General features: G+C 47.2%; 1 protein-coding gene across 1 annotated transcript; it reads left to right on the forward strand.

The window, feature by feature from the left end:
* Positions 1-457: 457 nt before the first annotated feature.
* Positions 458-10,741, forward strand: PHTF1 (putative homeodomain transcription factor 1; the record flags this gene model as incomplete). Its single annotated transcript, XM_079546292.1, has 18 exons — positions 458-502; positions 568-624; positions 705-774; positions 1,000-1,158; positions 2,470-2,629; positions 3,392-3,517; positions 4,235-4,394; positions 5,371-5,544; positions 5,625-5,702; positions 6,281-6,490; positions 6,862-6,990; positions 7,312-7,584; positions 8,041-8,172; positions 8,294-8,380; positions 9,049-9,204; positions 9,600-9,695; positions 10,370-10,495; positions 10,721-10,741. The coding sequence occupies 18 exons, from the start codon at positions 458-460 to the stop codon at positions 10,739-10,741; spliced, it is 2,259 nt and encodes a 752-aa protein (XP_079402418.1).
* Between the last annotated feature and the right edge of the window lie 3,418 nt (positions 10,742-14,159).

Below are 14,159 nucleotides of genomic sequence, written 5' to 3' on the forward strand. Positions count from 1 at the left end.
TACGAAGCCTTTGCCGACCGAGGACGCGTCCCATTGCCTGGAAGGCTGTTTGCTTTGTGCGGCCTTAGCGTATTTATTGACATTTAGCAAGTGTTTTACGGAGGTTTTTATACTAAGTCGTGTACGCAGGTAAAGCTCTAAAGCCTCTCTGTGAATAATCCTTACTGCGGTGCGTTTCTTTCAGTAGCTGACTGTACCCGTGTCCGAGCTGTTTCTTTGTAAAATAGTCCAACGGAATGCATAGAAAAAAAAATAATAATAATAATTTTTTTTTTCTTTCCTCCCTGTAAAAAGTATTTTTTTAATAAACAAAGTCTGATTTTTGTCCTTTACCGTTTGGACGCGTCTTTAATGCGGGGCGGGGCGGCGGGCGGTAACTGCGGCTCCGGGGGGAGCGGGTTGGGCTGGGCGGAACCGAGCCGGGCTGAGGCGGGCCGCGCTGAGGGGCCGGAGCCGCATGGCCGCCCGCGAGCGGGACGCGATCTCCTGGTACCAGAAGAAGGTGAGGGAGCCGCGGGGCGGGGCGGGCGCGGGCCCGGCCGAGCGCTCAGCCTCCTCCCCCTTCAGGTCGGGGCCTACGATCAGCAGATATGGGAGAAGGCGATCGAGCAGACGGAGATGAAGGTAACGTTTCCCCCCCCCGCCCTCCCGGCGCTGCGCTGCGGCCCGCGCGGTTCACGGCCCTTTTGTTCCCGGCTTCGCAGGGCTTCAAGAGCAAGCCGAAAAGGAAAGGGCGAATCCAGGCCGATCTGATCGACGTGGATCTGATCCGAGGTGCGGGGGGGGGGGGGCTGGGGAGAGACGCTGTGAACGGGGCGGCCCCACAGGGAGCGCGGGCGGGGCGGCACGGCGGGAGCTGGGCGCGATAAGGGCGGGCGGGGCGGCGCGGAGCGGAGCGGCGCCTCGGGGCTGCGGCGGTTGGCTTCGGCCGGAGGGGGGGCGGCCCGCAGGGGAGTCGTTGCGGTTCGCCGGCACGGAGCGGTTTGTGTCTGCTTTGAGGTTCTACGTTTGCCAAAGCGAAGCCCGAGATCCCCTGGACGTCGTTGACTCGGAAGGGAATCGTGAGGGTTGTGTTCTTCCCGCTGTTCAGTCAGTGGTGGATCCAGGTTACGTCCCAGCGCATTTTCACGTGGCTCCTGGTGCTCTACGTTATGCAAGGTAAGCAGCGGCAGCTCTTTTTTCCTATAGCAATGTCCTGTGCTTTCATGGGCTGCAATGGAAAGGCTAAGGATGCTGCTGAAATCCCTTCGTTTGTGCCGTGCTCAGCCCCTGCCTGCCATCCTTCCTAGAATCACAGAATGGCCTGAGTTGGAAGGAACCTCGAGGATCACGAAGCTCCAACCCCCTGCCACATGCGGGGCCACCAACCTCCCCATTTCATAGCAGCCCAGGCTGCCCAGGGCCCCATCCAACTGGCCTTGAACACCTCCAGGGATGGACGGGGCATCCACAGCCTCTCTGGGCAGCTGTTCCAGCACCTCACCACTCATAGCACAGAGCTTCCCCCTGACATCCAACTGAAATCTTCCCTCCCTCAACTTCAAACCATTTCCCCTTGTCCTGCTGTTATCTCCCCTTTCCAAGAGCTGACTCCCCTCCTGTTTGTAGGCTCCCTTTAGGTACTGCAGGCTGCACTGAGGTCACCCCGCAGCCTTCTTTTCTCCAGGCTGAACAAGCTCAGCTCCCTCAGCCTGTCCTTGTAGGGAGGTGCTGCAGCCCCCTGATCATCTCTGTGGCTCCTCTGGACCCTCTCCAACAGCTCTCTGTCTTTCTTGTACTGGGGGCTCCAGACCTGGACACAGCACTGCAGATGGGGCCTCACAAGAGCAGAGCAGAGGGGGACGATCACCTCCCTGTCCCTGCTGGCCACCCCTCTGCTGATGGAGCCCAGGATCCCATTTGCTTTCCAAGCTGTAATCACACACTGCTGGCTCATGTTAAGCATTTCATCCATCAGGACCCCCAGGTCCTTCTCTGCAGGGCTGCTCCCAAGGACTTCTCCAGCATTGCAGTCAGTGTGAGCTGTGATGGCACTTCAGTACCACATGCAGAAGGGCACTGGGAGGCAGTGATCACCGAGATGAGCAGAGCTTTGAATTTTGCTCATGTTGTACCAAGGCACCCCCCCTTCTGATCCATTGCAAAGATTTGCAGCTCAGACTTCTCATGTCAACCCATGTTGTGTCACTGTGCTGTTCTGAACAGATGTGGAACCTCATCTACCAGAAGTGATGAGTTGGTCCTTCATGGGACACATTTCAGGGCACCCACATTTATTTCAGATGTATTTTCAATCTCCTTCTTTGTGCTGTCTCTTCCTGTTTTGAGAAGGCTGCTTTGTAGAATGAGCAAGGCCTAACGAGATGTGTGACACTCATTTTGGCTGAAGTTAGAAAGCAGAGTGAAAAATAACCAGAAATGAGGCCACGCTGCTAATTTCTGCATTTGATGAGTTTTTCTCCTTTTCAGTCATAGCAGTTATATTGTATTTCGTGGTGCCTGTTGTGAATGCAAGTGAAGTCATGGGACCAATGTGCCTTATGTTACTGATGGGAACTGTTCACTGCCAAATCGTGTCCACCCAGATGAACAGAACATCAGGAAACAACGGCCTCAGCAGGAGGAGGAGGTGAGAGAGGTAATGGGTTTATTTGTTGGGATCGGAGCATAGGGTGAATTGAAGTTAGTGGGTAAATGTCTTCTGTCTGGATGTAAATAGCATTTACCCATAAACGTGAGAATGAGTGTGTTCTGTCTTGTGTCTCCTCATAATGAACACGAAAGCAATAAGGATCCCAGGCTGGGGTAGGTCTGCTTCAGTGAGCAGTTGGCCCTTCTCTTCCTAAGGTGGCTCTTTAAGAGGTTTTATCCTTGGCTACAGGAGGGTGTTCTGTATAAAAAAGCATCCTCAGGATTCTGCATAAAGGTTGGTGTCCTGCTTTGGTGCTAACTGCCCCCAATTGCTGGTGTATTGAGACAGGGCAAATGAGTGAAGGATATGGCTGCAGTGCAGTCACTGTTGGCAGTTGTCTTTGCTCCTGCAGGAGATGTTACAGGTCAGCTGTGAGGTATGTAACTGTTAGATGTCTCAGTGCAAATGCTGATGGAATGTTTAGGAGCACAGAAAGAGGGATGTGGTTAGATTTCTGCCTCCATTAGATTTCTTATGGAAAAAACAATCTAGATTTTGCCTGCTGGATGCTTTTCAGTTCCCTTCCTGACGGTACTGATGTCCTATGAATGCATATGTAACTTCTGTCAGTGCAAGTTATTCTATTTAGAAACACGCCTTCTGTCAGCACGACTCCTGTAAAATAGCTCCTGTGGGAGATCTTTGAGCACAGACCCACCACTACGCTGTGATACAAATTCTTTTATTCTTTCTAATCAGGAAATTACGCAAATCTGTGGGTGTTGATGGGAACAGTTGGTCTCCTCCTGACAGAGCCAGCACAGAACAGCAGGCAGAATCCGCATCCACGCTCACCAGTTTGTTTGGCATTCTCTTCCGGAGGAGGTGAGCGATCTGCCCCGGCTTTGTGTGCTTGTAACCACACCGTGTGAGGTTTGTGTGATGGTTGGAAAATGAAGATGCAGTCATACTGTCACCGATGTCACCGAGCTCTGCCAGAATCAGCCCATGGAGAGCTGCCAGCAGGAGGCAGCCCTGCATTCCCATAGCAAATGCCCTTCGTGAGAGACCTTGATGTTAGGAAGGACGTGGAGCTCTTAGATCGGGTCCAGAGGAGGGCCGCTAAGATGATCAGAGAGCTGCAGCAGCTCTCCTGTGAGGAAAGGTTGGGGGAACTGGGCTTGTTTAGCTTGGAGAAGAGAAGCTCCAGGGAAACCTCATTGTGGCCTTCCAGTACTTGAAGGGAGCCTATAAACAGGAGGGGGAACGGCTGTTTGTGAGGCTGGATGGTGATGGGACAAGGGGAATGGCTTTAAACTGAGACGGGAGGTTTAGGTTGGATACTGGGAGGAAGTTTTTCACCCAGAGGGTGGTGAGGCACTGAACAGGTTGCCCAAGGAGGCTGTGGATGCCCCATCCCTGCAGGCATTCAAGGCCAGGCCGGATGTGGCTCTGGGCAGCCTGGGCTGCTGGTTGGCGACCTGCACACAGCAGGGGGTTGGAACTGGATGAGCATTGTGGTTCTCTGCAACCCAGGCCATGCTGTGATTTTCCTAAAAGCTTTTCTCTGATGCAGAGATGTGCTTTTATTTCCTCATCCAGGGTCAAAACCACAAAGTTGGTGGCTGAGAAAGGAACTGAGACAGAACACAGTGTGAGCGCTGTGAATAATGGCGTCAGGCACAGACATGGCAGGGCTGAGCACAGGCTGCTGCACTTCAAAGAGAAACATAAACTTTCTGACATGGAGAAGAGCCATCAGGTACCATCCCCAAAAGATCCATTTGAAGTGGCAAATCTCAGTGTGTTCTGTGTGTACCCAAAGGTCTGTTGATATTAAGTGTAAGGATGGTTCTAATCCATGCTGCTCCCTTTCTTAACAACTCTGCTTGCATGTAGGAAACCTAAAAAAACCTTTCTACCTCTGGACTGAACTGTTGCCATGGTGCTAATCCTTCCCTGTAAGCACCTTTTCCTCTGTTACAATAATCAAGGAGTTAAACACACACAGTGGAAAACCAAAGTCCTGATTTAGTTACAGAAACTTGTGACCAACAGCTGCTCTGTTAAGGAATAATGATAATGATTAAAAAGAAGTAACTTTTTTAGTAACTACTAAATCTGTGATTTCTGTAAAACGTTTGCATGGCAACCCTTGGGGGTTGGAGGTAGGAAAAGAAAGAGTGGACTGATTTAAGGGGCTGTGATCCCCACTTAAAGCTCTAACAGGGAGAGCTCTGTGGAGTCACTTTTGAGGCTCCTCTTGATGAGGTGCTAACTCTCATATGAAGATCATCAGTGTGTGCACAACACCGCAGTTCTGTGCCATCCCAGCTCCTCTGTGCATTTGGAGAGGAACAGCTGGCTGTACAGAGACAACTCATGGTTACAGCTCTGCTCTGGACAGTTTTTTGTGGACACATTTGTTTCTGGGCTTGAGGTTGCTGTAAGAGCTCTCTCTGCCTCTCCCTCTTCCCTGCTGCTGTCCCTGCCCCAACTCCAACACAAGCTTTGCTCTCATTATCCCTATGGCAGGGCAGGGCTGGGGGCAGATAGTTGAAATTCATGCCTCTGCGATGCTGTGCTGGGTTCTGTTTCTGTGTGTTCTGTGGACACTACCTGCAGACTTTGGCAGTGATTAGGTTACTGTGTCCAGTAGCAGCACTAACCTGGAACCTTTGGTTTGATGCAGCTTGTTTGTTGGTGCTTTTGTCCTGTTTTGACTGCTGTATTTCTAGGATGATTGCACCAACAGAGATGGTGTATCTGATGAGCTTTCAAGCGAGGAAGATGCTGAAGCAGTGGCAGAAAGGATCTTGTTATGGCAGCATGTAGAAGGGGCTTCCAGTGACAACAGCTACGAAGAGAAGAAAAAGCAGCGTCCTGTTTCTCTGAACCAGGCTGTCTCACAGGTACTCATGTTGAACTGATGTTGTTTTCCACACAATTTTCTGCTATGGACCATGGTCTATTTTTCCTTTGTTTTTGGCAGGTCAAGCAAGCCCTCAGAGGTGTCAGAGATTCTGACAGCGTTGCGGAATCTGAACTGGAATCCACATTATATAATCAGGTATGGTCGTAAGTTCAAGAGACACTCTTTGCTGACCCCAGGTGTGTCTCCCCCATCAGAATGGTTTGTTATTCAATGACAGTGCTTCATCATTTTCATGAATGTGTGACCTCTGTCCCTGCCCATTTGCAGCTTTGTGGACTTTGTTCACAATTGTGAGCATTCTGGTCTGTTTAACAGAAAATCCCTGCATTGGCAGCACAGCATGGTCCAAGCTGCTTCTAAGTGCACATCTTAAAGACGTGTTTTGGGAGGCAGTGCTGGATTGTGGCCTTCGTGCTCAACATTTCTGATTTTTTGAAATGAAGCCAGAAAACCTTTGCATTAGAATGAATGAGTCAATGTTTATTTTGAGATGTTGAGAATGGAGGTGGAGAACCAACGCCATCCGTGGGACTTCCCACGTAGAAATACTGTGCACAGAAACTGCTGCTAACACTGCCTTTAAGGGCTCCCACCTCAGTCTGTATCGGGGGCTGTCGGTTCCCAGCTGCCCCACAGAAGCTCATTTCACTGATTGCTGTGGGGTTGGTCTGCAAACTGGGGCTGATCTGTGTAAGTTTTATTTGATTTCAAAGGACTCGAGGTCATGCATGAATGTGGGCTCCCGGAGCTGCAGTGTGACCAGGAGAGACTCCGAGAGCACACGGCACGACTCTGAGACAGAAGACATGCTTTGGGATGACCTGCTGCATGGGCCAGAGTGCCGCTCGTCCTGCACCAGTGACAGCGAGGAGGAGAGCATGAAAGGCAGCAGGAGGGACCCGAAGGAAGATGTTTTTCAGCAGGTTTGTTGATTCGTGTGCTGCAACTGAGAACGCTGTGAAAGATTTTGATTTTTTTTCTTCAGTTCGTGCAGCTCCCTCCCTTCCCAACATCCTGCCCAAATAAAACAGAAGACGCAGCTGAATGCTGGGGGTGTAATGTAAGCAAGGAGCCTGCTGCTGGATGAGCCCATTCTGACAGCTGTGCTCATCACACAGAAGAGTGGAACGATGTAAACAGAATCCATGAACGACTCTCCCAATGTTATTGAGACCACTGCTAATCACAAAGACAAATTTGGAATCTCCTTTCAATCGAAATACTTTGTAGGAAAAGATATTATTTAGTAGAGGGGCAGAAATGCATTGTATGCCCATTCTTTTCTCTTTTATAGAACCATTTGCTGTGGCTACAGAATACAAGTCCAGAATCTGCAAAAGTGAGCGCGCTGATCTGGGAAGGGAATGACTGTAAGAAGGTGGACATGTCTGTGCTGGAGATCAGTGGCATCATCATGAGCAGAGTAAGAGGGCTGTAAAGCATTGCAATCTCTGAAAACAACCCAAAATGTAAGCAGCTACACCTGCAAATACTGTGTGCAGTATAAAACCAGCTCCTCCCCCAGCTGCAACTGTGACTGTCCCAAATGTACACAACAAGAATTGCACAAACAAAAATTTAGCAGGTCTTGTTGAAGACTGTTGAGTCTGTTTTGTTTATTTTGGGTGGAATTGTTTTAGGCTGTGTCCTTGGAGGGGAGGGGGAACTGAGTGCTTGATTGAATGCAGCCACAGCACCATACAAACAGCCCAACTGACAGTGACTTTTTCTTCCTGCTTGCCAGGTTAATGCCTACCAGCAGGGAGTGGGGTATCAGATGTTGGGAAATGTCATCACCATCGGATTAGCGTTCCTGCCATTCCTCTACAGACTCTTTCACACTGATAACATGGAGCAGTTGTGCTCCATTTCTCTGAAGGAGCTTTTGCACATCTTCTGTGGAGCGCCTGCTAGCATCCCTGCCGTTGTTTTGTCAACAATCAACTTCCTTGAACGGCTTTGCTTGACCTGGATGTTTTTCTTTATGATGTGCGTTGCTGAGAGAACATACAAACAGGTATGTTTAAATGCATCAAAGCTAAAATGCCTCACGAGCCCTGGAGCAGGAATTGTACCAGCTTAAGTAGATGAGTCTGGTTAGACCTGTATTAATCAGCTATAAGCCAGTATGCTTCCTATTTAGGAAGAAGCCCACTTAGCTGTTGTTCTGAGGAGGAGAATTAGATAGCAGGCTGCATTGCAGTCAAACTGGTTCTAAGTGCTGCATGCTAGAAAGCACTGTGTCATTTATTGGTATAGCAAGAGCTTTGTGGCTCCTTCTGCACAGCAGCAGCAGCTCTGCCTCTGCACAGCAGTGGCACCTGTGGGGCTGCACTACGAGGCCCTGCAGTTGGGCCTTCCCAGGTTGCCATAAGCTGAGCTCTTCTGCCCATTACCACTAAACAGTCCCAAGCAATGCTATTTCTTTTTTAGACTCATTTACGTTTGTGTGTTTTTTGTTTGTAATCTGCAGAGGTTTTTGTTTGCCAAGCTTTTCAGTCACATCACATCGGCTCGGAAAGCCAGGAAATACGAAATTCCTCACTTCAGACTCAAGAAGGTAGAAAACATAAAGATCTGGTTATCTCTTCGTTCCTATCTCAAGGTGAGTTCTGACCCAGGATGGGAGCAGCCTGTTATTACAGTCAGCATAAGCAAAGGTTCTGGCTGTGCACCCCTGCAGACCAGATCCAACCCTCACAGCCACTGCTGTCTTTGCTCTGCAGAGGCGAGGCCCGCAGCGCTCTGTGGATGTCGTCGTGTCGTCCATCTTCTTACTGGCTCTTTCAATTGCTTTCATATGCTGTGCCCAGGTAAGACTTGAATGTTCCCATGGTGTTTTATTTAAGAGAGCTGAGTGCAGCAGCCTCCTCGAGCTGTTAGTGAAGAACAGCTCAGTAACTGTTTGTAACACCTTCTAGTCCTTCTCTACACCTTCTGTCACAGCAAACAGTCTTAGAGCTGTGCATTGCTTGCTTTAACAAGAGATGCATTACTGTATTTAGGAAGGTTCTGGTGGTGCAGTGGTGGGAGCAGTAAGATCTGCTGTCAGTATGTGAGAGCAGACACTGCTGGGATTGCTTCTGCAAGCCACAGCCACTGGAGGAAGGAATGCCAATCCCATCCGTGCTCAAATAGACCTGAGGTGTGCATGTACTCCTAGGAAAGGCAGAATGAGTGCTTTAACACTGCCAGCACAACAAGCACATGTGAAGGGAAAGACATTTACCTACCAGCTAATTGGATAAAGGGAGGAAAGAGGAAAAACTTGCAGCTTAACACTTTCTTTTCTCATCAGAAAGAAAATGAACAAATTCTAGGGGTTATGAACAAGGCTTTGTACTTTAACCTGCTGCATGAATGAATGATGCTTCACGGACAAAAGTGTTGCTATAGAACACGGACAGCTGTTCTAAGAGCTGCACAGGCCAGGTTCTGTATATTTGTTGGGACTGACTGATTTTAATTCTTCCCAAAACAGGTCCTGAAGGGTCACAAAACATTTCTGAACGCAGCTTACAACTGGGAGTTCTTAATCTGGGAGGCAGCACTTCTTCTCTTTTTACTGCGCCTCGCATCCCTGGGCTCCGAAACCAACAAGAAATACAGTAATATTTCCATCTTGCTTACTGAGCAGGTACCTCCACTTCCTCCTTCTTCTTTTGGCTTTATACTTTTTTGTTTGGATTTAACTACTGCTTTTCAAACCAGGTTCATAAATACCAAAATCAAATTTTGAAATCCAGAAACAACATTTGTGCTGCACTGTAATGAAGTAATGCAGCTCAGCAAGGGAAGGACAAGGGGGGAAACATTTAGATTCAAATTCTGAATTATTTCTGGCTTTGGGTTAACACATCAGCCATGTTAAACAGGAGAAGAATGATGTATGAGTGCTGAAGCCATCTGTAGATGTATCACTGCTTTAGGAGTGACAACAAATGGCAGCAATTACTGTAACTGCCCTCAGACAGAAACTGGTTGGGAAGTAATGCTGGAATGTTAACATCCAGTCTGCAATGTCTGTCACAGATAAACTTGTATCTAAAGATGGAGAAGAAACCCAACAAGAAAGAGCAGCTGTCTCTAGTTAACAACGTTTTGAAACTGTCTACAAAGCTGCTAAAGGTAAAGTGCATCTCCCTAAAAACAGAAGATTGCTCAACTTCATGCAGGCAGTGGATGCAGCGACTGTGGGTTTTGCTCTCCCCATTTCTACTGTCTTTTGATTAGATCAATCAGTTTTTACAAAGGGTTTTTTTTCTGTGCTTTGATAGCAGTGGAATTAGATCCAGTCACACAAACTGGCGTAGCTAATTGTGCCACAAACAATTAACAGGGGCTTACTGTGATTCACGTGAGTGAAAGGACAGGCTGGAATGATGAGCACAGAGTGCCTCATTAAATTAAATCTCCTTTTCCTTCAGCAGCTCCAATGTGGAAGCTTTTTCTTGGCAGTGAGAGAGCAGGCATTTGGAAAAGGAGTACAGTCTCAAAGCCAATATAAAAAAGCCACATGTAATGTGTTTAATAGTTCTATAATGATTCTACAGTCTGTTGCATTAAGTTTTTGCCACACAGCCAGTATAAAAAGGGGACTTTTCAGATTCTGGATGGCTGTTAGAAAACATCTTTGAGCAGAGAGGCTTGGAATGCATAGAATTTCTGTATGTACACTTGTGATACAGAAGCAGTGCACAGTTAGCAGAGTGTGCCAGAGAGCCAGCATTAAGTTAAAGGGCAGACAATGACTCTGCTGTGGGATTTGTTTTTTGTTCTTTTGCCTTTTTCCTCCACGACAGGAATTGGACACACCATTCAGGCTGTATGGGCTGACCATGAACCCACTGATCTACAACATAACACGTGTTGTCATACTCTCTGCTGTCTCGGGTGTTATAAGTGATCTGCTGGGATTCAATATTAGAGTAAGTGTAACTCCCTATGGAGAAGAAACATCCTGGAGGGAGGGGAGGGGAGGGTGGGATGTTGCTTTTGTGCCACTCTTAATCCCCTCCAGAGGGAATGCACACCTTACAGTTCAGTAAGGTGCAGTTCAGTGCAGGATGGGTGATGGATGAGCCTTCCCTGTAGATGAGAAGCATTGCAGTCCTACTTTTAGATCAGTACTTATTCTCAGAATCTCTTTTCAGTTATGGAAAATTAAACCATGAACTGACTGACCATCAGCACAGCCCTCTCCAGCAGAAGGACAGAGCAGAGACCGAGGGCTTGGACACAAAGCAGGGCTGCTCTCACACTACAGAGCTCTGTCACTGCAGTTTCTTAACAGAGCCTCAAGGTATGCACTGAAAGTTGTCCCTCTGCTTTACTGTTCTGTTACACACAGAATAAATTGGTGCAATTTATGAAGTCATCCCATGGCATGCACATGTGAAACAGAATAAATTGAGCCAAACACCGGTAGTAGTTTGCACTGAAGACAGCAGGAACTGCATGCAGACTGTGGAGCATCAATCGCTACAAAAGCCATGCTAGAGCTTGTACTGGAGTGACACAGGTGGTTGCTGCAGGTGCCTTGTTTCTCTAAAAATCAGTCCTGTGCAATAACACAACCAATTAATCCTCCTGGTGGTGTTGGCATCATTTTCAGAGAGTGCTGGAGCTCAACTGGGCTTTGTGTATCCGCCTTCAGAGCTCTGCTCAGATGATACTGATAAGGCATTCATGTGACCGTGCTGAAGAGCACTTTTCTCAGCCTTTCACTGTACTGCTGGCTGCTGCTGCAGGATGCAGTGACAGCAGCCTGCACGGGACGAGCGCTGAGCCGACGCTGAGAGTTAAACTTAGGTTTGAACAACCTTACAACACAAATACAGGTAAAACAGCTAAAAATCACCTTGCTATGGTTGTTCCCTCTGACACCTCAGTGTTTAATCAGTGGGCAGGTAATGGTGTGCCATGTCCAGGGCATCCTGCTGTAAGTTCTTCCCACGACAGCTGAATCTGGTGTTCCGAGAAGCCGCTGCAGCTCTGCACTGCAACAGTGCCTTACACTGGGATACTTAAGGAAGAGTTCCTGTTGTGGAAACCACGGCAGTGGAAGATGACTGAGAAAGACTTTCTCACTTAAAAACAGATCTGTGTTTAGAAACGGCACAGGAAGGAAAGAAAAGCTGTAAAGACATCTGCTAAACGTGCACTTTCCTTAAGTTTTGCTGACTGCTGTATTGGCAATGAAGAAAAGCTAAATCCTGCCTTCATTCTGTCACGTAAGGAGCGAGGTGGCATAAGGAATTTTGGTAGTAAACTGTTTATAGCTATTTTCTGTACAAGGAAAGGTTGAAAGATGGAAAAGAAAATGACAACTTTATATATCGAAATGTACAAATAAACCTACAGTACAACTATTCCTTCATCAACAGCTGTTTCCATGTGGCTTCATGACTTTATCACCTTTGTTGAACATTTGTTATCTCTGAGCAGGAAGCCAAGGAAACTTGCAATAATAAACTGCATTTGTTTTCCAGAAGAGTGTTATGTTTGTGGGTGAAGCATTACACCACTGGACAGCAACAAGGAATACTGCATACAGTGCAGAACCAGCAGGCCATGAACTAGAGTTTCTTTTTAATATCTATATAAAAAATAATGAGCGATTTACAGGTCTCTCTCTAGTCAGAACCTCAGAAGTATGTATAAAGGTGCTGTACAATATATAAACATTTACACCCAGTACATCCATACATTGCTTAGCATCCCAAGGCCACGTTGCTAAGTCATCCGATACAGTAAGTAGAGATACAAGTTCTATGGGAGGAGAAAGCACACACAGGTCAGACACCAAATCAGGTCACGTTGACAGATAGAAAAAGATGGGGGTAGTTGTCAGGGAATTCATTTCAGCGGTGCTAATTCATCTCTGCACTACACTTCTGGATTTGTTACTGCACTCGGTGGTTAGGGCAAGTCCATACAGCTCAACACAAACCAGATTCTCTTGTTTAGAGTACACAGTTAATATCTACATAGGCTAACTGCAAAGTATTAAATAGTTTCACAGTCGTACTCCCGAGCGCGGAGCGTTGGCGATGTGATGCTGCACAGCAAATCGATGGGTCGCCCAACGTGAAGCAGCAGAGCACAGTTCAGGTCTGCTTTAAAGCCTGCTTCAAAGTGTTTCTTCTGAAAGCTGTTTGGGCATCTGTACTTGGAAAGAACTCTTTCATCAGGCCTGATTCACCGTGCTTCATTAGGTGCACAAAACCAAAACAAGATCTTCAATTCCAAATAGCAAATCACTTGTTTGTATTTTAATGTGTAATGCTTGACCTTCTGCACCTCTTTTTCCTCCTGCACACCGGGCTGATGAGCTTTTACCACCTTCTCTTCTGCACTAATTAAAGACCTGCCACCTTAATTACCACAACAGTCACAGATAGAAACCACGTGGGTTTATGCATTCTGCTGACTTACAGCTATAGACCTGAGGTGGCAGTGGGTTCTGCTTGTAACATTCCCCAGCAGGACTTCAAAATCTGCACTACAGCCCAAAGAACAGAAATTGGGACTCGTGCACCCCATATACCCTAATATTCAGCACTCTCAGATCACACATTTAAAATAAAATACAGGAGACTTCTCATATACACAGGCAGGAACTTCATGTAAGAAGTTAATGCGGTGGTTGGTTCTGTCCTATGGATCAATTCTGAGCTCTACAGAGGGAGAGCAAATCCAATTATCAAGCAGCAATAAATAATAAAAGATGAGACTTTTCAGTGTACAGCACCAGAATGAAGCTGAAAACAAACGCAGACTCCATGTTTGTGTTGACAATCCAAGGAGGACATCGTGCCACAGGTGAAGCAAAGGAATGATGCTATTCAACAGGAACCAGGACTTTCTCTTCCTGGACTGATGTTTGCCAGCAGTTACTGTAAGCATCCTCACGAATTGAGAGAAGAAAGCAATTTTGTTGTGTTCATAAAAAGCAAAATTACAAAACATCGATTATGTCAAATATAATTTTTATCTACATGGTTTTATATCAGGTATAAAAACTTTACGAAAAAGCTCAATTGAACAGCATCAGTGGCTCATTGCTGCTCTGGAATCGATAGAACCGACTCACCCATCTCCTTCCTCACTGAACCAGGAGGAAGATGAGCATCTCCTTATGTAAACATGCAACATGCTCTGGAGAAAACACCCATTTCCAACAAAACCTGGACTTTTCCGTGACTGGAATACACAAAAGAATCAGACTGACTGGATACAGTAGATAACTTGGCACAAGAACAAGAAGTGAGTCGTGATCACATTGGCAATATAGGCATTAAATAATTTTGTTCAGAAACTCACGATACGAGCTGAGGAAGCCACAGCAGTGCAACGTTGAGAGCAGCAGAACACCGCCTTCGAAAGGACGAGGGGCAGCAGCGCGGGGCAGCTCATGGCAGCGATCCGAACGGCCCTTCATGCAGCTTGGATCATTTCAGAACGAATCAAATGCTTTCCGGCCTCGAACCAGTTTTGGAAAAGTACGACAACTTTGTGAAAAGAAACAACGCTTCTGAATGATCGTTATTAGAAACTTGAGTAATTTGTTCTAATACGAAAAAGCATCGG

This window comes from Tetrao urogallus, assembly GCF_951394365.1.
Source record: "Tetrao urogallus genome assembly, chromosome: 24".
NCBI classification, from domain to species: domain Eukaryota; kingdom Metazoa; phylum Chordata; class Aves; order Galliformes; family Phasianidae; genus Tetrao; species Tetrao urogallus.